Consider the following 26,292-nt stretch of genomic DNA (forward strand, 5'->3'; position numbering starts at 1 on the left):
TATACCAGTATTCTTTCAAAGTGTCCTAGTGAGTACTTTGACCTGTCTCTTTTTTCAGCAATACTCAAGTCCTGTACCACCAAATGACAATGTATCTTTACACCTTCAGTGCATTTATTAAACAATCTTTTCAGCAGTTTGGTAAACATTTAATATAAACCCTTCTTTCAGTGCTAAACAAAAGCAGTTTTTTTACACCACATTTTCTGTCATCTGTTTCAGTAGTATACTTTATTGTATGAATTCTGTAGATACAAAAGCAGTAAATTACAAAGAGTATAGATACAACAGATCAGAAAGAATGTGTTGCACATTCTACTGATTAATCTATATGCAATCAGTGAACTTCACAGGTGGAAGGAAAGCATTTCCTACACCCTTTTAGCACACAGCTATCGTCACACAAATCACAAGCACATGAGAATGCAAGATATTTAAAACTCTTCAGCACAGAGGATTAATGCCAAATCTTTCCGAAAGAGTTTTCCTCCATCAGACAAAACCATAATGCTTTTCTTGTATGTTGTAAGGTTTTGAATGTCTAGGTCCTGAATTTAAAAAAAAAATAGAAGTCACAGTTAATTCCATGAACAACCTTTTAAATATGCTGTCATTTTGTGCATATCATTAAAATTAGTGGTTCTGAAATGTGTTTTTGCTACCTTTTTGTTCTTTTCGCAGAGATCCTTTAATAGTGCATCTAATTCATTTTCATCTATGTATCCATTGCCATCCTAAGCAAAAGAAACATGCAAGATTGAGGCACTTCTATGTTGTACAATGCATCTCTTAACCATCCCAATCAATCTGTTATCATTAGTAAATACTCTATAGTGCATGTATGATACGTTTCTGAAATACTAAGTCACTCTGACAATTTACAGTTGTCATTTGGTAAAAGTCTGACAAGTCACAACTTCGTCGCATAAAACATGCGGAAAAGACCTTCAGAATTCTGCAAATCAGAAATCACTATTTTTTTAAAAATAAACAAAACAATGATAACATACCATTGAACATCAATATATCATTTCTCCTTTGGAAATTGTGAGAAATAATTATAATATTGAAACCCTCATGGGCAGTTAACATTGCAACGCGCATTCACTCTAATTAATGAGTATTGCTAACTGTGTGGTTTAACAATATAGATGTAAAGTGATAAGTCCATTGCCTAAATCAAGTGACTAAAGAGCCAGTATGGAAAACTAAGCAGTTCAATGCAAACATCTGCATATTATTGCTACTATCCATAGTTTTTAGTCATAAAATGCTAATTGTTGTGATAATGTGCTTGCACGAACATGATATAATAAACAAGGAGCACATAAAGAACAATAGAACCATAACTAACATAAATCGAGTTATACCAGAAATTAGACAAATCCTGAGCTGCTGCAAAAAAAGCTCAAGATAGCTTTTAAAGAGCATAATGTTGCTTTTCTCAACTTGTCTTTTTCAATCACTAATAAAAACAGTTTGTATTTATATGGTGCCCTGAACATAGCAACACATCCCAATTAAGTTGTTTCACAGGAATGTCATCAAACAAAATTTGACTCTGAGCCACGTAAGGAAATGGTTGATTAGTGCTTTAAAAGAAGAAAGAGGTGAAGAGAGTAGGGGAAGGAATTCCAGAATTTAGTTGCATGGCAGCTGATGATGTGACCACCACTGGTGGAAAGATTTGAATTATGGATGCTTAAAAAGAGACTAAGCTGTTCAAAAAAACTAAACATTTAGAAACACAAACTAATTTATTTTGTGGCAGTGGAACCACCTGTATATTTATTGCATTTATGGAGATTGAAATATCTTAAAACACTTCATATAATAATACAAAATTAAAATACTGCAGGTCCTGGAACTATTAAATAAACAATAACATCCTGAAAATACTTAGCAAGTCTGGCAGCAATTGTGAATAGATAATTAAAGTGATCTCTCATTAGAGTTCTTTGGTTTTACTTCACACAATAAGTTCCCGTATCAGCCTCCCCGAACAGGTGCCGGAATGTGGCGACTAGGGGCTTTTCACAGTAACTTCATTTGAAGCCTACTTGTGACAATAAGCGATTTTCATTTCAAGTTATGTTTTATAGTGAATTCAAATTTGATGCGTTGGGAAACTTGTTATGTCAGAAAACTCTGTACCTAATGCATTTGTAATACTGTTCTCAATGCTAAGGTCATGGAAGATTATATTTACTGTAGCATAAACAAAATCATTTATTAATAATAGATGTTTCCTGGCTTCCTTTGTTTTTAAGTTAATAATAGGTGTTATACTAAATAAGAAGGACGTGGTAGAACCAAGAGACTACATTTTTAAAAAGCTAGCAGCCTTATCAATGTAAACAGATGTGTTTATGGAGGTGGGCAAACAAAATGAGTCATTGTTCTCCAATTCAGCATATTGCTCTTTCAGCAGCTTGTTATATAAATAGTAAGGTTTTTACATACTGTATTGAATATAATCCTTTTAAATTATCTAATAGAAGGACAAAATCATAAATGCAGTAGGCAAAGCTTTCAACTATGTGGTACTCATCAAGCAGAGGTGATTTTGCTGGCTTGTGCACATTCACAGGGTGGAAGATGGTCAAATGGGAAAAGATTTTCTGTATAGTGAAGTAACTGGAGCCAGAAGACCAGTAGGACATGTTAGGAAAGAGTTAATGTACGCCAATGTTTAAGTTAGAATTAGAGCTTTAATTGTTTAATAGACCACACTTACTGTTTGACAGACTTAACAATATAAATATAAAAGGGATACAGGTGGCACTGTGGAGTTGGAGGAAACGTGATTCTAGGATAAAATAAAATTGAAGTTGAAGAAGCCAAGACTTGCTTTCTAGTTCTTGTTACAAAGACACAATCAGAGCTTAACAATCCAGAGCTCTGCTTGAAGGAATTTTGCAAGCGTGATATGACGGATTTTGATTTCCACACCTGGGAGATACTAGCTGACAGAAAAATGGTCATCACCTGTGGGCTGGTGTGGCTACAGTGACTTGGCAATAGATGCCAACACTGAAAACAACAATCCACAATGACTCCTGTTGACCACTGGATATGTGGCACTTGTGGCTGAACTTTCCCCTTAAGGATTAGTCTCTTCAGACATCATCAAAAGTGCATCAAATAAACCTACCTCATCTCCATGGATTTGTTTTGCTGCATGTCCACCATCTTACATAAATGGAAGGATTCCACTACTGACGACCTTTTAAATTAATTAAATAATTGTAGGTCTTTCAGGGTAGCCTTATTTATTTTTCATGGGATGTGGACATTGCTGGCTGAGCGAGCCTTGAACTCAGTGCTCGCTAGGCCATTTCAGAGGGCAGTTAAGAGTCAACCACATTGCTGTGAATCTGGAGTCACATGTAGACCAGACCAGGTAAGGATAGCAGATTTCCTTCCCTGAAAGACAGTAGTGAACGAGATGGTTTTTTACAGCAATCGACAATGATTTCATTGTCATATTAGACTTAATTCCCAATTTTTATTGAGTTCAAATCTCACCAGCTGCAGGAAGCAAAATGCTGCAGTTGCTAGAATCAACATTGAGTTCATCAACTTTAGACTGACCTTTCTCCTCCATTTTAATCCCTTTTTTATATTCTGTACATTTTTGCCTCAATGCAAAAACACTCCTTCCCCCTGCATCTGGTTATCTATCTCTTGTTCTTAAGATTACTACACTTTTATTGCAATCTCTTCCAGCTACATTATAATATCAAACAGATTTCCCCCCTCTCTCTCTCAGTTCTGATGAACAGGCCAATGGACTCGAAAAATTGAGTGTGATTTACCGACCAATCCACCGTGTGTTTTTTGGAGGCGGCGCATACCCTCCCAATCCATAAAATCATTTTTTTAAAGTATTTTTATTCACCAAATTTTCAACAATTTTACAAGACAAAAACAATCCCAAAATAATACCCCCCCCTCCCCCGCCACAGTCAACGGTAACCAACTTGCGAAAGTGTATGATGAACAAACCCCAATTGTAGAACCTCTCACTCGCCCCCTTCAGCGTGAACTTCACCTTCTCCAGTATCAAAAACTCCAGCAGGTCCCCCCAAGACGCCGAGCCACAGAGTGGAGAAGCTGACCTCCACTTCAACAAGACCCACCTGCGAGCAATCAGTGTTGTGAAGACTAAAACATCTGCACCCGTCTGCAGTTCTGGCTGGCTGCTCGGGGACTGGGCTCCACATCCACATGTAAGATCCCCAAGATAGTACTGAACACCATCCTCCAAAACCTCTCCAACGACGAGCAGTACCAAAACATATAGACATGGTTCGCAGGGCCCCGCCCACATCGCTCACAGACATCCTCCACCCCCTTGAACAAGCGGTTCATCCTTGATTTTGTGAGGTGTACCCTATATGCCACCTGTCATAATATACACCAGTATATTGTGGTGCAGATACACACACACACTGATGGACATGCAGTGGGACCAATCAGCATACACAACACCGCAGCCAATCACCAATGAGAGCACAGGCACTATAAAGACACGGTTCAGGAGAGTTCCTGCTCATTCTAGTAGCAGCCAGCTCAGAGCACAGAGCTCACAGCCTGCAACACAGACATTCACCATGTGCTGAGTGCATCACCCGGTTAGGACTAGGCAAGGGTCAACAGTTAAAGCTGGTATTGCATTTACCCACAGTTCAAGTATGTTAATATAGTTAACCTTATAATAAAATAGAGTTGCACCACTTCCAGTGCTGGTGACCTGTTTGTTATCCAGAACACCCAACACATCATGGTACAAGGAGTGGTTGCATACTAGCACTTCTGAGACCCACCTGCAACTAATCAGCATCCTGAAGTATGGAGAACATCAACCCGCCGCCGCTGCCCCGCATCACCGTCAATCTCGGGGTCAATTGGAAGACTTTTAAACAGCGTTTCCAGCTCTTCCTCAAAGCCACAGACGGAGAATGCCACGGACACCAGGAAGATTGCTCTGCTCCTCTCCACGGCCGGGCAACACGCCATCCACATCTTCAACTCCCTCACATTCGCAGACGACGAGGACAAGACAAAGTACAAGACGGTTTTCCTCAAATTCAATACCCACTTCAATGAAAGCTTCGAAAGATACCTGTTCCAGCAGCGCTTGCAGGGTAAGGATGAGCCTTTCCAATCCTTTTTAACACACCTCCGCATCCTTGCGCAGTCCTGCGGCTACGGGCCCACCTCCGACTCCATGATACGCGACCAGATCGTATTTGGTGTCCTGTCGGACCCCCTGCATTAGCAGCTTCTCAAAATTAAGCAACTCACCCTAGCGACTGCCATCGAGACCTGTGTCCTGCATGAAAATGCCACCAGCCAGTACTCCCACATACAGGCGGCTGAAACGGCACGGCAAGGTCCCCACGAGGCGGAACGGGTCCAAACAATTGAAGAGCTCCAAGGCTGGAGCCTGAATGATGGCGGCCATTTCGCGTGCTTTTCGCGGCCTCCCGCGCTTGTATGCGCCAAACGAGGGGATGGTGACGTGGAGGAACATGATGCGAAGGCACGCACCATGCAGGATCGCACCGCGCATGCGCGGTGGCGCAACGAAGGTACTGACGACACGGTGTGCGGCAACTGTGGCTCCGCCCATTTAAAGTGGCAATGTCCTGCAAAATCGTGACAATGCCTATGATGTGGCAGACTTGGCCAGTATGCTGCCTGCTGTCGAGCAGCTCAGCCTGCCAATTCGCATCGCTTCAGCCAGCCTCACAGGAACGCTCGGGCAATTCAACCCACGTTCACCGAGTCCGATTCCGACTTGCCACAGATCAGTGACACCGAGGACCCGAGGGAGCCTTTTCGAGTCGCTGTTATAACAAAGAACAGGCTGTCCCCGAATCAAAACCACCAGCCGCTGTCGGTGCACAGCATTGACCCTGCTGACGAGTGGTGTGCCACCCTGACGGTCAACCGATCCCAGATACGATTCCGCCTGGACACAGGTGCTTCCGCTAATCTAGCGTGGTCAGACTTTCAGACCCTTGGGGTTAAACCAACCATTCTTCCGTCGACCTGCCAACTAGTGGACTACAATGGCAACGTCATTCCTGCTACCGGTTCATGCCAACTCGAAGTGACGCACAACTCGCGAAAAGCCATCCTTCCCTTCGAGATCATGGGCTCCTCGAAGGACTCTCTGCTATGCGCACAGGCGTGCAAACTCCTGAACCTCATTCAACGAGTACACTCTCTCTCTCCAGAGGACACGTCTGCCTTCCAGGATGCAGACTTCAGGGCGCAACTCAATGCCATCATCGACCAGCACCGCGACGTTTTCGAAGGCATGGGCACGCTTCCATACACTTACAAAATCCTGCTCAACCAAGACGCCACGCCTGTGGTTCATGCGCCTCGCAGAGTCCCAGCACCCCTCAAGGACCGCATCAAGCAGCAGCTGCAGGACCTCCAGGACCAAGAGTGCTCTCCAGAGTGACGGAACCAACCGACTGGGTCAGTTTCATGGTGTGCGTAAAGAAGCCTTCCGGCGAGCTCCGGATCTGCAGTGACCCAAAGGATCTGAATCGCAACATAATGAGGGAGCATTACCCTGTCCCCAAGCACGAGGAGATCACGTGTGAGATGGCCCAGGCCAACATCGTCACCAAACTTGACGCCTCGAAAGGATTCTGGCAAATTTAACTAGACAGGTCCAGCAGAAAGCTGTGTACCTTAAATACCCCGTTTGGCAGATACTGCTACAACAGGATGCCGTTTGGGATTATATCGGCATCAGAAGTATTCCACCGGATCATGGAGCAAATGATGGAGGGCATTGAGGGTGTGCGCGTCTATGTTGACGACATCATAATTTGGTCCACCACCCCGCAGGAGCATATCAGTCGCCTCCAGCACGTTTTCTAATGAATACAGGACCAAGGCCTTTGCCTCAACAGAGCCAAATGTTCCTTTGGCCAGACGGAACTCAAGTTCCTAGGGGACCACATTTCCCGGTTGGTGTGCGGCCGGATGCGGACAAGTTTGGTATGTTGCCTCCCAGGTGCAAGGGTACGTGATGTCTCGGATCGTGTTTTCCGGGTCCTTAGGGGGAGGGGGAGCAGCCCCAAGTTGTGGTCCACATTGGCACTAACGACATAGGTAGGAAAGGGGACAAGGATGTCAGGCAGGCTTTCAGGGAGCTAGGCTGGAAGCTCAGAACTAGAACAAACAGAGTTGTTATCTCTGGGTTGTTGCCCGTGCCACGTGATAGTGAGATGAGGAATAGGGAGAGAGAGCATTTAAACACGTGGCTACAGGGATGGTGCAGGCGGGAGGGATTCAGATTTCTGGATAACTGGGGCTCTTTCTGGGGAAGGTGGGACCTCTACAGACAGGATGGTCTACATCTGAACCTGAGGGGCACAAATATCCTGGGGGGGAGATTTGTTAGTGCTCTTTGGGGGGGTTTAAACTAATGCAGCAGGGGCATGGGAACCTGGATTGTAGTTTTAGGGTAAGGGAGAATGAGAGTATAGAGGTCAGGAGCACAGATTTGACGTCGCAGGAGGGGGCCAGTGTTCAGGTAGGTGGTTTGAAGTGTGTCTACTTCAATGCCAGGAGTATACGAAACTGGCAGCATGGGTTGGTACCTGGGACTTCGATGTTGTGGCCATTTCGGAGACATGGATAGAGCAGGGACAGGAATGGATGTTGCAGGTTCCGGGGTTTAGGTGTTTTAGTAAGCTCAGAGAAGGAGGCAAAAGAGGGGGAGGTGTGGCGCTGCTAGTCAAGAGCAGTATTACGGTGGCGGAGAGGATGCTAGATGGGGACTCTTCTTCCGAGGTAGTATGGGCTGAAGTTAGAAACAGGAAAGGAGAGGTCACCCTGTTGGGAGTTTTTTTATAGGCCTCCTAATAGTTCTAGGGATGTAGAGGAAAGGATGGCGAAGATGATTCTGGATAAGAGCGAAAGTAACAGGGTAGTTATTATGGGAGACTTTAACTTTCCAAATATTGACTGGAAAAGATATAGTTCGAGTACAATAGATGGGTCGTTTTTTGTACAGTGTGTGCAGGAGGGTTTCCTGAAACAATATGTTGACAGCCCAACAAGAGGCGAGGCCACGTTGGATTTGGTTTTGGGTAATGAACCAGGCCAGGTGTTGGATTTGGAGGTAGGAGAGCACTTTGGGGACAGTGACCACAATTCGGTGACGTTTACGTTAATGATGGAAAGGGATAAGTATACACCGCAGGGCAAGAGTTATAGCTGGGGGAAGGGCAATTATGATGCCATTAGACGTGACTTGGGGGGGATAAGGTGGAGAAGTAGGCTGCAAGTGTTGGGCACACTGGATAAATGGGGCTTTTTCAAGGATCAGCTACTGCGTGTTCTTGATAAGTATGTACCGGTCAGGCAGGGAGGAAGGCGTCGAGCGAGGGAACCGTGGTTTACCAAGGAAGTGGAATCTCTTGTTAAGAGGAAGAAGGAGGCCTATGTGAAGATGAGGTGTGAAGTTTCAGTTGGGGCGATGGATAGTTACAAGGTAGCGAGGAAGGATCTAAAGAGAGAGCTAAGACGAGCAAGGAGGGGACATGAGAAGTATTTGGCAGGAAGGATCAAGGAAAACCCAAAAGCTTTCTATAGGTATGTCAGGAATAAGCGAATGACTAGGGAAAGAGTAGGACCAGTCAAGGACAGGGATGGGAAATTGTGTGTGGAGTCTGAAGAGATAGGCGAGATACTAAATGAATATTTTTCGTCAGTATTCACTCAGGAAAAAGATAATGTTGTGGAGGAGAATGCTGAGCCCCAGGCTAATAGAATAGATGGCATTGAGGTACGTAGGGAAGAGGTGTTGGCAATTCTGGACAGGCTGAAAATAGATAAGTCCCCGGGACCTGATGGGATTTATCCTAGGATTCTCTGGGAGGCCAGGGAAGAGATTGCTGGACCTTTGGCTTTGATTTTTATGTCATCATTGGCTACAGGAATAGTGCCAGAGGACTGGAGGACAGCAAATGTGGTCCCTTTGTTCAAAAAGGGGAGCAGAGACAACCCCGGCAACTATAGACCGGTGAGCCTCACGTCTGTAGTGGGTAAAGTCTTGGAGGGGATTATAAGAGACAAGATTTATAATCATCTAGATAGGAATAATATGATCAGGGATAGTCAGCATGGCTTTGTGAAGGGTAGGTCATGCCTCACAAACCTTATTGAGTTCTTTGAGAAGGTGACTGAACAGGTAGATGAGGGTAGAGCAGTTGATGTGGTGTATATGGATTTCAGCAAAGCGTTTGATAAGGTTCCCCACGGTAGGCTATTGCAGAAAATACGGAGGCTGGGGATTGAGGGTGATTTAGAGATGTGGATCAGAAATTGGCTAGCTGAATGAAGACAGAGGGTGGTGGTTGATGGGAAATGTTCAGAATGGAGTACAGTCACAAGTGGAGTACCACAAGGATCTGTTCCGGGGCCGTTGCTGTTTGTCATTTTTATCAATGACCTAGAGGAAGGCGCAGAAGGGTGGGTGAGTAAATTTGCAGACGATACTAAAGTCGGTGGTGCTGTCGATAGTGTGGAAGGATGTAGCAGGTTACAGAGGGATATAGATAAGCTGCAGAGCTGGGCTGAGAGGTGGCAAATGGAGTTTAATGTAGAGAAGTGTGAGGTGATTCACTTTGGAAGGAATAACAGGAATGCGGAATATTTGGCTAATGGTAAAGTTCTTGAAAGTGTGGATGAGCAGAGGGATCTAGGTGTCCATGTACATAGATCCCTGAAAGTTGCCACCCAGGTTGATAGGGTTGTGAAGAAGGCCTATGGAGTGTTGGCCTTTATTGGTAGAGGGATTGAGTTCCGGAGTCGGGAGGTCATGTTACAGCTGTACAGAACTCTGGTACGGCCGCATTTGGAGCATTGCGTACAGTTCTGGTCACCGCATTATAGGAAGGACGTGGAGGCTTTGGAGCGGGTGCAGAGGAGATTTACCAGGATGTTGCCTGGTATGGAGGGAAAATCTTATGAGGAAAGGCTGATGGACTTGAGGTTGTTTTCGTTGGAGAGAAGAAGGTTAAGAGGAGACTTAATAGAGGCATACAAAATGATCAGGGGGTTGGATAGGGTGGACAGTGAGAGCCTTCTCCCGCAGATGGAAATGGCTGGCACGAGGGGACATAACTTTAAACTGAGGGGTAATAGATATAGGACAGAGGTCAGAGGTAGGTTCTTTACGCAAAGAGTAGTGAGGCCGTGGAATGCCCTACCTGCTACAGTAGTGAACTCGCCAACATTGAGGGCATTTAAAAGTTTATTGGATAAACATATGGATGATAATGGCATAGTGTAGGTTAGATGGCTTTTGTTTCGGTGCAACATCGTGGGCCGAAGGGCCTGTACTGCGCTGTATTGTTCTTATGTTCTAGGTGGCAGCCATCACGGCCATGCAGAAGCCAGCGGATAAGAAGGCGGTCCTCCAATTTTTTGGCACAGTCAACTTCCTGGGGAAGTTCATCCCCAACCTCGCCTCCCATACCACAGCTCTCCGGAACCTGGTCAGGAAGACGACAGACTTCCAATGGCTTCCAGCCCACGAGCGCGAAGGGGAGGAGCTTAAGACCAAGCTTACCACGGACCCGGTATTGGCATTTTTTGATTCCACGAAGGAAACAAAAATTTCAACAGATGCCAGCCAATCCGGCATTGGGGCGGTGCTCCTGTAACGCGATGAGGCCTCATCATGGGCCCCCGTTGCATATGCGTCATGTGCCATGACCCCCACGGAACAGCGCTACATGCAGATTGAAAAGGAGTGCCTGGGCCTGCTGACTGGGGTCGACAAATTTCATGATTACGTGTACGCCTCCCTCAATTCACTGTCAAGACCGACCATCGCCTGCTGGTCAACGTTATACAAAAAGACCTGAATGATATGACCCCTCGCCTCCAGTGCATTTTGCTTAAACTCCGGAGGTACGATTTCCAGCTCCTATACACCCCGGGCAAGGACCTGATCATAGCCGACGCTCTGTCCAGCACAGTCAACACCCCGTGTGACCCAGAGGGGTTCGTCTGCCAGGTTGACGCCCATGTGGCCTTCACTCGAGGCAACATCCTAGTTGACCGCTTCTGTACCCTCTCCAAAGCACTCACATCCTTCTGGTAGTGTGGCGACCGGAATTGTACACAATATTACAAATGAGGCCTAACTAAGTCCTGTACAGCTGCAACATGACTTGCCAATTTTTATATTCAATGCCCCAACCAATGAAGGCCAGCATGCCCTATGCCTTCTTGACCACCTTATCCACAAGCGTTGCCACTTTCAGTGATTGGTGGCCATGCACCTCTCTGCCTGTCAGTACTCGCAAGTGTTCTACCATTTATTGTGTAATTCCTACATGCATTGGACCTTCCAAAGTGCATTACCTCACACTTGTCCAGATTAAACTCCATCTGCCATTTTTCCGCCCAAGACTCCAACCAGTTTATATCCTGCTGTATCCTCTGACAATCCTCTTCAGTATTCGCAATTCCACCAATTTTTGTGTCACCTGCGAACTTACTAATCAGACCAGCTACATTTTCTTCTGAATCATTTATATACACTACGAACAACAGAGATCCAGAACTGATCCCTGTGGAATACCGCTAGTCACCACCTTCCATTCAGAAAAGCACCCTTCTATTGCTACCCTCTGTCTTCTGTGCCAAAGCCAGTTCTGTATCCAGCTTGCCAGCTCTCCTCTGATCTTTTTTGACTTCACCTTTTGTACCAGTCTACCATGAGGTACCTTGTCAAAGGCCAAACCTTTGCTTTGCGCAAGCCCAAACGTCTTGCCCAACTCCGCCAAACTCGCAAATTGCCTTCCCACAAACATCCTTCATTTCCTTAATCCCCCCTCTCTTCCCATTCCCAAAACCTTGCACCCAGCCTCCCCGGCTCGAACCCATGATTCCACCTAATCGGCATCCTCCCTGACCCTGCTCCCAGCTGAAAGTGCTGTCTAAACTGCCTCCGAATCTTCAACGTAGCCACCTCCACCGGACTCACTGTATACATCCCTGGGGTCACCAGGATTGGCACCGTTGCCAGCTCCCACAACCCCGGCCCCCTGCAGGAGCGCACCTCCATCCTCACCCACAGAATCCCTCCCTGCTCCAACCTCGCACCTTCTTTGCATTTGCCGCCCAATAATAATACAACAAATTTGGGATACCTAAACCCCCCTCTGCAGTATCATCCTCCTAATCCTGGCTACCTCCCCCACCCCCCACCCCCAAACAAACAAGGAAATCAACCTTGACAGGCAAAAATATAGGCAGAGATTGAATCAAAAACAGGATTCGCAGCAAAACATTCATATTAACTGCTTGCACGCAGCCTGCCAACGACAGAGGGAGATTGTCCCACCTCAAATCTGCCTCCTACCTAACCCACTACACTAGTGAAATTAAACTTCCGAAGCCCTGCCCAATCCCGGCCACCTGTACCTCCATGTGAGATGCTGCCAGGCAGAATGACAGCTCCCCCACCCCCGCTCCCACTCCCAGCAGGGATATACCTAAATTCAGTTTGTACCCTCAAAACATCCCAAATCTCTGGAGCAACCCCATCGATGTGCTTGGTTCCGAAATATACAGCAGCAAATCACCTGCATATAAGGTCACCCTGGGCGGGATTCTCCGTTTCTGAGACTAAGTGTTGACGCCAACGCATAATTTGTGGACTATCATGACAGAAAAATGACCGCCACACCTGCACCGATTCCGCTACTATTAAGGGGCTAGCACCGGTGCCACATGGAACACAATCGATTCCAATGAAAAATGGTGCCAGGTTCGTCGGTTCCGCGATTGTCACTAGGGAGGCTGACAAGCTGCAGCCGCATATACACACTTCACTCCCCACACACACTTACCCCAGCCAAAAAGATGGTACTGGCTGTGCTGGAGCACGCCCATTCTGCTGATGAGTCAGCTGGGGCCAGAGGTCACTGAAGGGGGTGCCCTGGGGGACAGCTATACGACACGTGGCACTAAGTTCAAAGTGGGCTGTTAGCAGTGTGCACAGTTGCATGGCTGCCTTGCCGGCTGCCGCAAATATGTTCCGTGCCCATCCACCCCCACCCCACTGCCCATAAGACCATAAGACATAGGAGCAGAATTAGGCCACTTGTCCCATCGAGTCTGCTCCGCCATTCAATCATGGCTGATATTTTTCTCATCCCCATTCTCCTGCCTTCTTCCCATAACCTGTCAGCAAACTATGGTGATGTCGGACACTTTCCTTACCCCCTCTCTCTCCCTCAGCAGCTGCCATACCGGTTTCACGATTTTTAAAAGCACAAGTGATAAGCGCCGTCGGGAACCCGGCCCATTGGAGGCCGAGAAGTGGGGAGGCCCCAGAGGATAACGGGTTGGGCCCGCTAATGATATGCAAATGATGTTGATTGTACATGCGTTCTGGAATGCATTGACACCACTGTCGAGGTGCTGGAGAATTGCCATTTGGCACCTGCCACCATTTTGGCGTCAGAACCAATAATCCACCCAATCGCTTTTCCTGATTTCGGCGTCAGCTAATGGAGAGTCTCGCCCCCTATGTTACCCCCCCCCCCCCCCACTCCATTATCGCCTTCCACAACCCCGAGCTCCTCACCACAATGGCCAAGGGCTCAATAGCCAAGGCAAATAGAATGCGGGACATAGGGCATCCCTGCCTTGTGCCCCGATGTAACATAAAATACCCTGAATTCATACTGTTTGTGCATAGGCTCGCCATCGGCTCCTTATATAGTAGCTGCACCCATGCCACAAACTACGGGTCAAACTCAAACTTCTCCAGTACCGCCATCAAATAATTCAACCCCACCCGATCAAACACCTTCTCCACACCCAACGCCACCAGCATCTCTGTCTCCCCTCTGCCGGAGAGAGCACCACGTTCAGCAACCTCCTTAACTGTCTTCCCTTCGCCCATCTGGTCCTCCCCGATCACTTTTGGAAGACACTCTTCTAACCTTAACACCATCATCTTTGCCAGTATCTTGGCATCTACATTCAGAAGAGAGATGGGCTGAAATTACCCACACTCCACCGGATCCTTGTCCTTTTTTAACTACAGTGAGATGGAAGCCTGCCCCATTGTTTGCAGCAAGGCACCGCATACTTATCGTGTCCTCAAACATTCCCACCATCAACGGCGCCAACCTGTCCTTAAAGTTTGTACAACATTCGATCAGGGCCCCATCTGGCCCTGCCTCCTCTGCCCGCATCCTCCCAATCGCCACCTTCACCTCCTGCTCCCCACCGCCTCCTCCAACTCTCACCTCTCCCAAACTTGAATACTCCAGCCCACCCAGAAACTCCCTCATCTCCCGCTCCTCCTCCGCTGGCTCCGACCTATGCAGGTCCCGATAATATTCCTCGCACGCTTTATTATTCTGATCGAGAGCATCAGCTCCCCCGCCTTATCATGCACCCGAACTATTTCCCTCGCCGTGGCCTCCCTTCGGAGCTGACCGGCCAACATACGCCAAGCCTTCTCCCCATACTCATGGACAGCTCCCCTTGCGCTTTTCAGCTGACACATCGCTTTCCCCGTGGACAACAGGTCAAACCTCACCTGCAACTCCTTCCTCTTTGCCAGGATACCCGGGTCCCCAGGGTACCTCCCATCTACCTCCAAAGAATGTGGAGAGACACTATATGCTATGTGGAACAATTTTAAAGGGGGTGCAAGAAGAGAGAACCTTATGTACCTTCTCCAAATATCCTTTTCAGCTTCTCTGCAGTCTATCCACATCGCTCAGCCCTGAAACCATTCTAGTAAATCTTTTATGTACCTTCTCCAAAGCCTACATGCCAATCCTGTGTGTAGTGCCCAGAGGTGGCTCCAGCTAGAACTGAACTCGTGTTTTGTGCATGTTTGGCATAACTTTGGGCTTTTTGTACTCTGCTTCTATTTACAAAGGCAAGATTCCGTATGGACAGATTAACCTGTCCTGCCACCTTCAAAGATTTGTACACAAATACCCAAGGTTCTCTCTTCTTGCACCCCTTTAAAATTGTTCCACTTAGCACATAGTGTCTCCACATTCTTCCAAAATGTATCACACTTTTTCTGTGTTGAATTTCATCTTCCAAATGTACGCCCACTGCACCAGCCTACGTCCTCACAAAGTGTATTGCTATCTTTCATACTTTTCACTGTACTTCCAAGTTCCATGTCAACTGCAAATTTCATAATTATGCGAAAGTCTAAGTCATTAATGTGTGTTATGACTTGACACATCGCATCATCAAATTTTACAGAACTGAAAATGTTCTCATCCTTTGTACATATAAATTTTTAAAACATTCATACATGCTCTTTTTAAAAGCCATAATGCATTCTGTATCCACAGCCATTTACGATATAGTATTCTACGTCCTGAAAGCTCTGCAGAATAATATTGCTCCTAACTTATCTCCAGTGGTGATGCTACATTTATGCCTTCTGTTTACTGATTCATCAACCAGTAAAAATAGTTATTCCCTTTTCAAACTGCCTTTCCCCACTGCGCCCCAATTTTGTACACCTCGATGAAACCTTCTAACCTTTCTTAAGACTGATAAGTCCTATTTATGGTCTCTTTTAATAACTAAGTCTCCGCGGTCCAGTGTTCCACCTTCATAGAACAGAGAGTGCAGAAGGAGGCCATTCGGCCCATCGAATGGCACCAACCCACTTAAGCCTTCACTTCCACCCTATCCCCGTAACCCAATAACGCCATCTAACCTTTTTTGGACACTAGGGGCAATTTATCATGGCCAATCCACCTAACTTGCACGTCTTTAGACTGTGGGAGGAAACCGGAGCACCCGGAGGAAACCCACGCAGACACGGGGAGAACAGACAGTGACCGAGTGGGGAATCGAACCAGGGACCCTGGCGCTGTGAAACCACAGTGCTATCCACTTGTGCTATCGTGCTTCACTGTCATCTGACAAGATCACAGCTGACCTGATTGTGGCCGCTACGTCCTTGTCTATCTCCGATATCCTTGTCAGTCAAGAATCTATCTAACTCAGCTTTAAAAATATTCACTGACCCTGCCTCCACTGCTTTCTGTAGAAGAGAATTCCACACACTAATGAACCTCTGAGAGAAAAAATTCTTCTTATCTCCACCTTAAAAGCAGGGTCCCTTATGATTTAACTGTGCTGCTTAGTTTTAATCACTACTGCAAGTGCAAACATCCTCCCAGTATCTAATCTATCAAGTCCCCTCAGGATCTTGAATGTTTCTATATAATCACCTCTTATTCTGCTAAACACAAAAGACTATTGGCTCAATCTGGTCAACTTTTCTTCATAAGATAAACTCCTCATCCCAGGAATGAGTCAAATGAGATTCTAATGCAATTATATATATTTTTTAAAAAGGGGACCAAAATGTACCCAGTACTCCAGGAGTGGTCTCAACAAGGCCCTGTACAGCTGCAGTAAAACAGCCCCCCTTTTATCATCCAGTCACCTTGCAATAAATGCCAATATTGCATTTGCCATTCTAATCACTTGCTGTACCTGCAAACTAACTGTTTGTGATTCATGTACCAGGACACCTCTGCACCACCAAACTTTGCAATCCCTCATCATTTAAATAGTGGACTGCTTTTCTATTCTTCCTGCCAAAGTGAACATGTTCACATTTTCCCACATAATACACAATCAGCAAAATATTTGCCCTCTCACTTAACGGGTGAGATTTTCCACACTCTCCCGCAGCGTGTTTCACAATGGCGGGATCTTCTGGTCCCACTGTTGTCCCGTTGTATGCATTCCCTGCCACTGGGAAAACCATGGGAGAGGTTTGCCATTGGCCGGACCAAAACGTCCGGCCAATGGGAACAGTTAGAGAAATCCAGCCAACCTGCCTGTATCCCTTTGCAGATCCTCTACATCAGTAATGGGCAACCTATGCTATTGAGTGGGGTATATGAGTGGCCTTCCTTCATCTCAGGGGGCCGCAAGACTGAAATCAGGCTTGTTCACTAAACATGACCCCAATGAATGAGATTCATCAAAAGAAATATTTACACTTTGGATGCAGAGGGAGCAAACAGCTCTCACAGTCACTGTTTTGTGCAATCAGCATGCACCTCACTTCACTTGCCCTTGCTTTAGACACATATCATTTCAGTTATACAAGTAGGAAAAAAACTATGCAGATGGAAATTAGTGGAATGTGGCAACCCTGCACGTGGGCAACAGTCAATAAAATATCTTGTGAGCTGTACTCAGAAGCCAGCATGTGGCCCCTGGGCCGCAGGTTGACGACCACTGTTGTACATCTTTTTGACAACTTACTTTCCTACCTATCTTTGTGCCATTGGGAAATTTAGCTACCATAGATTTGTTTCCTTCATTCAAGTCATCGTTGCAGATTGCACAATGCATACTTGGCCAAGATTAATTGTCAATTGTTTTAATCTTATCAAATGATTGGATTATTTGCCCAAAAATGTATTTGCCAAGTTTTGAGACTCTCTGGAGAGCGATCTTCCCATTTAGAGCACAATACCACAGAGTGGAACCTGAGCTAATGTTCTGCTTTAGGATTTCAAAGATCAGTTGTGGAATGCCGTCTGTCAAAAAAAAAGCATGCCAGTTTAAGGGCTGAAATCCAGAATGCAGCTGCAACAGCAGGAGAAGTTGAAAATGATCCGAAGATTTCAGAAGGACACTGAAGATGGCTACTAGACATCCACTGAAAACCTGAGCATTGGATAAGACAAGAACTTTAAGCAGCAAAATGCTGGACACAACTTAGAGGTAGGGAAGCTTCTACAATGTAACCCACCCACATTGTGAAAACTCAGTTACTCTGCAATCCAATGACACCTTCCACATGGTGGCTCCAGGAAGGGGTAGTAAGTGGGTCGGACAAAAGTGAGCCATGCCTCTTCCTGCCATTGTTTTAATGCAGCATGTGAGAAAGGAGCTGTCAGCTGCTGGTGCAGTGAATGTGAAAGGGAAATCCTAATCAGTGATGAGGGCCTTACCGACCAAATTTTCCTTCATTCTTCATCACAATCCCACCTGATTTTGAGGAGATGTCCCCCTCTGAAATGTACAACAGAACACATTTTCTACATCTGATATTGTTCTTCACAATGGAAAATGTTTAGCTGTTGAATATTATTGTGCTTTGTATAATAATTAAATAACATTTGGTTCTATGAACTCCTTTCATACCCAAATGGCAACTTTCCCCTTTAAGATAGTAAAACTGCTTCTCTTGTAGCAACATGTCTCTGATGATATACTTTGCTGATTAAAAGCTCACAAATTAGGTTTTAGAAAGCTTACCTGATCATAATAGTCAAAGATATCATTAAATTCTTTTGAAGACAGATTCACACCCTGAAAAATTAAAAAGAAATCATAGTGCCAGAATGCTGAAGTAAATGATGGTTCTGTAACTTGCAACTGATTACTGTAACATTGATAAATCTATGAACAGTCATGATATAATTGATCATTCCATGAAATTTCCTATGGCCAGTCAGAGATTATGGAGAATACGAGTTGGTATAAAAATGAAGTGGATAGTGCTGAGGTGCTCCTTGATATCTAAGAGAGACCAAGTTAATGAGCAGTGGGAAAAGTGAGAAAGAGGAGGAAGAATAAGGGCTTGATGTGGATTCAGTTTAAATAAACTTTGGTTTTCTACTGTAGCATAAAAAACCTGTAGGAATAGTTTTAAAAGTGTTCAAAACACTTTGTGCCAGATTCTCCACTTCTGAGGATCCGTGGCAAAAAATCAGTGGCACCCCCTCATCCATGCTGCGACCGGAGAGGGGCAATCAGCCATGCCGCGTAAAACTCCCGGCCTCCACAAAATAAACATCCGGAGAATGGCCGGGTCCGTGGCCGTGCATGGTGCCGACCCTCCAGCGGTCGTGCTGCAAAACATAGCACCGGTTGTGCGCGGACCCAACTTGCCAGATAGTGCCCCCCCTGGATACCCTGTACCACCCCCTGGCCACCCCCCTCCAGTCCCCCAGCCCTCATGAAAGGCCCCCCCCTCCCCCCCCGGCCAACAGTACAGTTCCCTCCCGACTGTGGCAGTGCTGGACACAGTCTGCAGCCGCCACACCGGGTTCCCGCATGGCTGTGACCAGAAGTGAACCGCGCCGTCGTGAACTCGGCCAATTGGGACGGAGCATCGGGGAAAGGCCTTCAGGTGATGCGCTGAGGCCGTCCCAACGGCGTGCGCCATGTGCCAAGATGATGCCAGTTCGGAGGGGGCAGAGCACACGAAACCTGCATCAAGCAGGCGCCGCCCCCCATTGTGTCATAAAAAGGGATTCTTCACCCGATTGCCAATTACGAAATCGGCGTCGGGGAACGGAGAATCACGCCCTTATTATTTCATGGGATGTGGGCGTCGCTGACCAGGACAACATTTGTTCTGCATCCCTAATTGCCCTTGAACTGAAGTGCTTGCTCAGCCATTTCAGAGAGCAGTTAAGAGTCAACCTCATTACTGTGGGTCTTGTGGTGGTTTTAAAATTAAGTCTGCAGACCTCAGAGGTTCAAACAAATGAAGAGCTTTATTTAGAAGATGTTAATACTACAGGCTGCTATGTTACACTACCCGTTTGCCCGTGCAATCAGCCAATGACGTCCCATGATCGTTCTTTTAAAGTGTCCCTTTTCCGCTGCGAGTGAGCAAAAACAAGAAATAGCATGAATAGAAATATTTTGCTCCCCCTGTAAATCAAAGATCCCTTACACAATAAACAGTAATACATGAATGATTAATCAACAACAAGTCACTACGTCAGACGCTTCAGAGGCCATCGTTCTCTAAGTAGTTGTCAGTGAACCTCAGCCTCTGCCTTTTAGTGCTCGCTGCCACCTCTGGTGTCTTTGGCTTGGTTTGGACATTGTCCATATTCGTCTTAACTGGAGTTGACGTAGTGATCTGAGATTGACTCAGTGTCTGGTTCTCAGCTGAGGTACTGCTTTCCCCAATTGATTCAATTAGTGTCAGGTTCTCAGGAAGGTCCAGGTCGTCTCTTGGCGCAACTTGATTTGAACTCTCTTGTAGGTTCTGTCTCTGGCAGATTGGTTCTTGTCGCCAAAAGTTGATCCCCATATCCCCTCCATATTGTATTGTCTGGGCGTGTACAGTTTAAGAGACTGGTCCTGTCATGCTAAATTGGTGTCAGTATTGTTGCTCTTTTTAACCTTAGTCTATTTGCTCTGATTACGTCACCTTTGCTCACGAGTCGCTAGGTATCTTTATGATACCGCCACGTGGTTCAAGTTCAGGCTATGATTAATAATACAGCACACCGCTTAGTAAGGATTAAAACAATGGTCATTTATTATATACAACGAGCAATATTAATACACTAATACTACTATCTATATAATAAACCTATCACCACTGGCCAATACTTAACTTAGGAAGAGCCCACCAGGTCAGGGAAACGAATGGCTTGTCCAATCAGATCTGGCCCGCGGGATTCAAAAGGCTGCTACAGGTCGGTGGCTAGGTGTCTCTACCGGATAGCGATCGCTGGATTCAAATTTACTGTTGCCGGTTGCTGTTCTTGCGAAGGTCTCGAGCAGGCGAAGAGGATAGAGCGAGAAATCTGAACTTGGCCCCTCACTTTTATAGGGCCCAGGGGCTTCCCGCCTCCCGGGGCAGCCCTTGACCCTGAGTCCCAAGTGATTGGATTTGTTCCCAATCCCTGGGGTCGATGTGTCCAATGGTGAGGCGATTCCTCGATCGGGGGGGTGGTCGTTCACCTGTCTTTGTTTCGGCCACTGCAGGCGCCGACAGGTCTGGCCTGGTATTCAATTGCTAATATGTTGCAATTGTTCCCGGGGATAGCCGATTTAACTGCAGATGTCTGGAAAGGTGGGCTGCAAACAGTCCTGAATGTAACTGCAAATACCTGGGTTGATGGGCTGTTGATAGCCCTGAGTATCGATCTGGGCTAACTTCCCCAGAGCCGAATATGCAATACTGTCTGCAGCTGCCTGCTTGTGTCTTGTTAGCTGCTTTTCCCAGCAGTCTTTCAGGTTAGCCATTTCAAACTGGGTTTTGGCCAGATTAATCGGAACGCAGCCATTTTACGTGGCTACAGTATCCAGTTTTCACTTGTGGTATATTTCCTTGCCCCTCTTGACCCTGGTGAAAAACACAACATTTCGCCTTGTATGACCTGCAGCTTTTTCTCAACAATTTATTTTGTCTTGGGTGTTTTTTGAAAATTGAATGCTCTGTGTAGTTGATGTTTAACCATTAGCAACGCCAGTGAAACTTGGGTTGTTGAGTGCACAGTATTCCTGTATGAATTGGCTCAAGCGTTTAGACAATAAACGTTGTTGTCTTGTTGCCTTTAATGAATCTTTCATTTGGAGTTTGTGTCCAGTTTTGGTCTCCTTATTTGAGGAAGGATGTGGTGGCATTGGAGGCAGTCCAGAGGAGGTCCACCAGATTGATTCGGGGATGAAAGGGTTGACGTACGAGGAGAGATTGAACAGTTTGGACTTATACTCACTGGGGTTTCGAAGAATGAGAGGAGATCTGATCGAGATACGTAAAATACTAAGAAGGATTGAGAAAGTAAACATGGACCAAATGTTCCCCCATGTAGGGCAATCTAGAATGAGAGGTCACAGATATGGGTGAGAGGCATTAGATTTAAAACTGAGATGAGGAGGAACTACTTCTCGCAGAGGGTGGTGAATTTGGGGGACATGCTGCCCATTGTGCAGTGGAGTCTGAATCATTAAATGATTTCAAGAAGGAGATACAAATATTTCTGATTTTAAAAACGGGTTAGAAGGATATGGGGAACAGGCAGGGAGGTAGATTTGAAACCAGGAAGAGATCAGCCATGATCTGATTGAATGGCAGAACAGTCTCGAGGGGCTGAACTGCCAACTTCTGCTCCTAATGCTTATGTTCCAATGTCCAGCGTTTGTACAAAATGTTCAACCTGCCAACCCATATGTGGCAGGATGATAAGGATCGAATCGATGTGTTGAATTCCGTTCTCCTTTAAGTGGTGTACGAACTCTTGCGAAATGAACTGTGGCTCATTATCGCTCACGAGGTGTTCATGGGAACAAAATCTTCTGAAGGTTTCACCCAATCTCTCAATTGTTCTCTCAATTGATTTCTCCGCTGACGTTATCTTAATGATGGCAACTTCAGGCCATTTTGAGTGAGCATCAATTAGAATGAGAATATACAACTCCAAACAGTCTGGCATAATCAACATGTACCTGTTGCCAGGCTTCTTCTGGCCATTCTGATGTGTGTAATGGGACTAATGGCAGCAGGTTAACACTTTTGCACAAGACAAACAGATAGCCTCCTTCTCCTTGGTTTCAGCATCCAATCTCGGCCACCAAAAATAGCTCCTGGTTATCTCCTTCATCTTTACAATATCACAGTGTTCTTTGTGTAATTGATTTACGCACGGTAGCATAGTGATGAGCACAGTTGCTTCACAGCTCCAGGGTCCCAGGTTCGATCCCCGGTTGGGGTACTGTCTGTGCGGAGTCTTCACGTTTTCCCCGTGTCTGCATGGGTTTCATCCGGGTGCTCCGGTTTCCTACCACAGTCCAAAGATGTGCGGGTTAGGTGGATTGGCCATGCTAAATTGCCTTTAGTGTCCAAAAAGGTTAAGTGGGGGTTACTGGATTACAGGGATAGGGCAGATACATGGGTTTGAGTAGGGTACTCTTTGTAGGGGCCGGTGCAGACTCGATGGGCCGAATAGCCTCCTTCTGCACTGTAAATTCTATGATTTCCTTTGGAGCGGTGGAATGAGAGGGGAATGGATAGTTAAAATTTTCTAGTAGAATATGCTTTAACCCAAGGTTTGCTCCTGAAGTCTTTCCTAGAAACAACATGCCCATGACCTCTGACAGTATTGGATCATTTCTTTTTTTAAATAAATTTAGAATACCCAATTCATTTTTTCCAATTAAGGGGCAATTTAGTGTGGCCAATCCACCTAGCCTGCACATCTTTGGGTTGTGTGGGCAAAACCCACGAAAACAAGGGGAGAATGTGCAAACTCTACAAGGACAGTGACCCAGAGCCGGGATCGAACCTGGCACCTTGGTGCCGTGAGGAAGCAGTGCTAACTACTGCGCCACCGTGTTGCCCTGTATTAGATCATTTCTGGTATGCCTTTTAATTTATCCTGTGGTTACAGCAGTGTTATCTATTTTCTTGAAGTGGAAAATATTTCTACACAAACTGCTTACCTATGAACTATTGGGTAAAGGTAGTTGGAAAAGCCCATCAGCGTTTCCATGATGGCTTGACGGTATTTGATCATGTATGTGTGTGCAGACAAGAGCAATGCCCACCTCTGCATCCTGTTGTATATTCATGTTTGTTCCTAGTTGGAACAAGGTCACTTTCGGAGTCTGGCCACATGGTGTATTGATGTTATCGGTTGTTTGCACAGCAAATGCAGTCCATCCAAATAGCTGGTAGAGTAAACATTATTCCAATGAAACTTATTTGTTTGTACCTACATGGTCTGCAAGTCGAACCTTTAAAAATACCTCAAAGAAAGCTGGCGACGAGGAAGTCAGAACCAAGCCAGCAGATTCCAGGAAAAGGAACAAAATCAGAAAAATCGTCGATCCGTGCGCAAACATGCTAAAAGGACGAAGAAGCTTAAAACTTCACAGCACCAGGGACCTCCGGTGGCGGCCATGGTGTGAGTGGTCACACATGTGGGAGGTCCCGCTCGTGGTGGTTTTGTTTGTCCCTTTCCCCGATTAACAGGTAGATGTTTTGACGAAAAAAGGTGCAGGAGTGGTTGAGGAAAACTATACTCCACCAGTGGATGGACTCGTGGACCAGAAGTGGTTTTAGGCAAAAGGAGCTGTTGGAGCAAGAAACTTTTCCTGTGGTACAGGAAAAGATGGCGGAGAGCAAGGGATTGGCCGTACCATCTCAATGGTCGATGGAGCAGCTGGTGGACTTCTTGAATGAGAAGATCAGCCAGCAGAGAAAAGAGGCTCTGGAGGACTTGGCGAAGGCGGTAGACCCGCTGAAGGCGGAGATCGATCTGTGGAGCTGAGGTTGCAGACCCAAGGTCAGGCGATCCAGAAAATGGAGGAAATGGTGGGGGAGCATGAGGAGCAGTTTGCCTCGTAGGCGGCCAAAATTGGGATATTGAGGGATACCCAGAAGCGGCTTAAAGAGAAAGTGGAGGATCTGGAGAACCGCTCCCGAAGACAGAACTTGAGTATTGTAGGATTGTCGGAGGGCATTGAGGGAGCGGACACTGGCTCTTATGTTGGAGAGGTTACTGGGGGAGAGAGCCTTCGACCTGCCCCTGGAAGTGGATCGGGCACATAGGGCGCTGATGAGGAAGCCATGGGCGAACGAGCCGCCGAGAGAGATGGTGGTGAGGTTACACCAATTCCTGGATAAGGGAAGGATCTTAAGGTGGGCCAGGCAGATGAGGAGATGTACCTGAGAGGGCAACGAGCTCCGGATTATCAGGACCTGGGTGCGGAACTGGCCAAGAGAAGAGCAGGTTTCAACTGAGTAAAGTCTTCCCTCTTTAAGAAGGGGGTGAATTTCGGGATGTTGTACCCGGCCTGCATCTGGGTGACCCACAATGGTAGCGAGTACTACTTTGGTACACCAGAGGAGGCAATGGAGATTGTTAGAGACAATGGACTTGTAGGAGAAGGAGGACATTGAGCTTTGGAGCAGGTGTTTGGGGAGGTTGCTCCACTCTGCCCCCCGTGCTGGGCGTTTGAGGTTTCTCTCCATATTTTGTCTGGCTGTTATTGTTGTCATTTTCTTGTTTCTCGGGGATGGGGGTCGGAGGAGAACCTCCTTTGTTTTTTTTTACCTCACTCAGGGTTATTTGATGGGTGTTATTTTCCTTTTCTCGTTCTTTTTTATTGACATTGCTGTTTGCACCATGAGACTGTGTGAGTGGGGGGGAGTGGAATCAGTGGGAGGGGGGGGAGGATGTTAGGCGCCATGGGTGGGGGTTGTCAGGGTAGCTGGGCGGGGTAGTTCACGGGAGCGCAGTGGGGGTTGAGCAGGCGATTAGTGGGTTGTGGGGGTTGGGATTGTTGTTTTGTTTGGGGGGAGAGACTGCTGATAGGGGTGAGGCTTTTGAAGTATGATAGGAGGGGGGTTGATGACGGTGGACATCCGAGGGCAGGCCTGAAGGGTTGCGTGATGTGGGCCGGGGGCAGTCTTAAGAAGGACTATGGTTGATCGACGGGGGGTAGGGTGTCCCCTGACCAGGCGGATCACATGGAATGAATGGGCCAGTCAAGAGGTCCCTCGTGTTCGCACATTTGAGGAGTTTAAAGGTGGATGGGGCATTCTTGCAGGAAACACACCTGAAGATCGGGGATAAGACCAGTCTAAGGAAAGGGTGGGTAGACGAGGGGCGGGATTCTCCGACCCCCCGCCGGGTCGGAATAAATTGGAGTAAGTCCTTACTGGTGGGACCTGGCGGCGCGGGCGGCCTCCAGGGTTCTCGGGGGGGCGCGGGGGGATCTGGCCCCGGGAGGTGCACCCATGGTGCCTGGCCCGCAATTGGGGCCCAGCGATTCGCGGGCGGGCCTGTGCCGTGGGGGCACTCTATTCTTCCGCACCGGCGGCTGTACCGGTCCTCCATGGCCGGTGCGGAAACGAAGCCCTCTGCATGCACGGGGATGGCGCCAGCACACGCTGGTGCTCCCGCGGATGCGGCAACTCACGCCGGCCGGCGGAGGCCCTTCAGCACCGGTTGCCATGGCGCCAAGCCCCTTCCCCGCCGCTCGGCGGGGCGCAACCCACTCCAGGGCCGGCCTAGCCCCTGTAGGTGCGGAGGATTCCGCACCTTTGGGGTGGCCTGACGCTGGAGTGGTTCACGCCACTCCTTCCCACCGGAGTTGCCCACTTCACCGATTACGGCAGAATCCCGCCCCAGGTCTTTCATTCAGGATTAGATATGAAGACGCAGGGGTTGGCAGTCCTAATAAATAAGCGGGTAGCATTTGAGGTGGGGAAATATAGTAGCAGACTCAGGGGGAAGGTTTGTAATGGTGAGTGGGAAATTGGCGGGAATGCTGGTGCTCCTGGTGAATATTTATGCCCCTAATTGGGACGATGTTGAATTCATGAGGCGGGTGATGGGGAAAAACCTGGACCCGCACTGGCTGATAATGGGGGGAAGATTTTAATAGGGTTTTAAGACAAAATCGGACAGGTCGAGTCCGAGGTCAGGGAGGGTATCAGTGGTGGCGAGGGAA

General features: G+C 46.9%; 1 protein-coding gene across 1 annotated transcript in view; it reads right to left on the reverse strand.

Moving 5' to 3' along the window:
- Positions 1-202: 202 nt before the first annotated feature.
- Positions 203-26,292, reverse strand: part of calb1 (calbindin 1) — a 174,593-nt gene continuing 148,503 nt past the window's right edge. The window contains exons 9-11 of the mRNA XM_072467985.1: positions 18,340-18,393; positions 663-734; positions 203-548 (exon numbers count right to left, since the gene is read on the reverse strand). Coding sequence (XP_072324086.1) covers positions 435-548; positions 663-734; positions 18,340-18,393 — 240 coding nt within the window. The 3' untranslated portion in view covers positions 203-434. The remainder of the gene's footprint in view (positions 549-662; positions 735-18,339; positions 18,394-26,292) is intronic.

Source organism: Scyliorhinus torazame, chromosome 11, assembly GCF_047496885.1.
Source record: "Scyliorhinus torazame isolate Kashiwa2021f chromosome 11, sScyTor2.1, whole genome shotgun sequence".
NCBI lineage: Eukaryota > Metazoa > Chordata > Chondrichthyes > Carcharhiniformes > Scyliorhinidae > Scyliorhinus > Scyliorhinus torazame.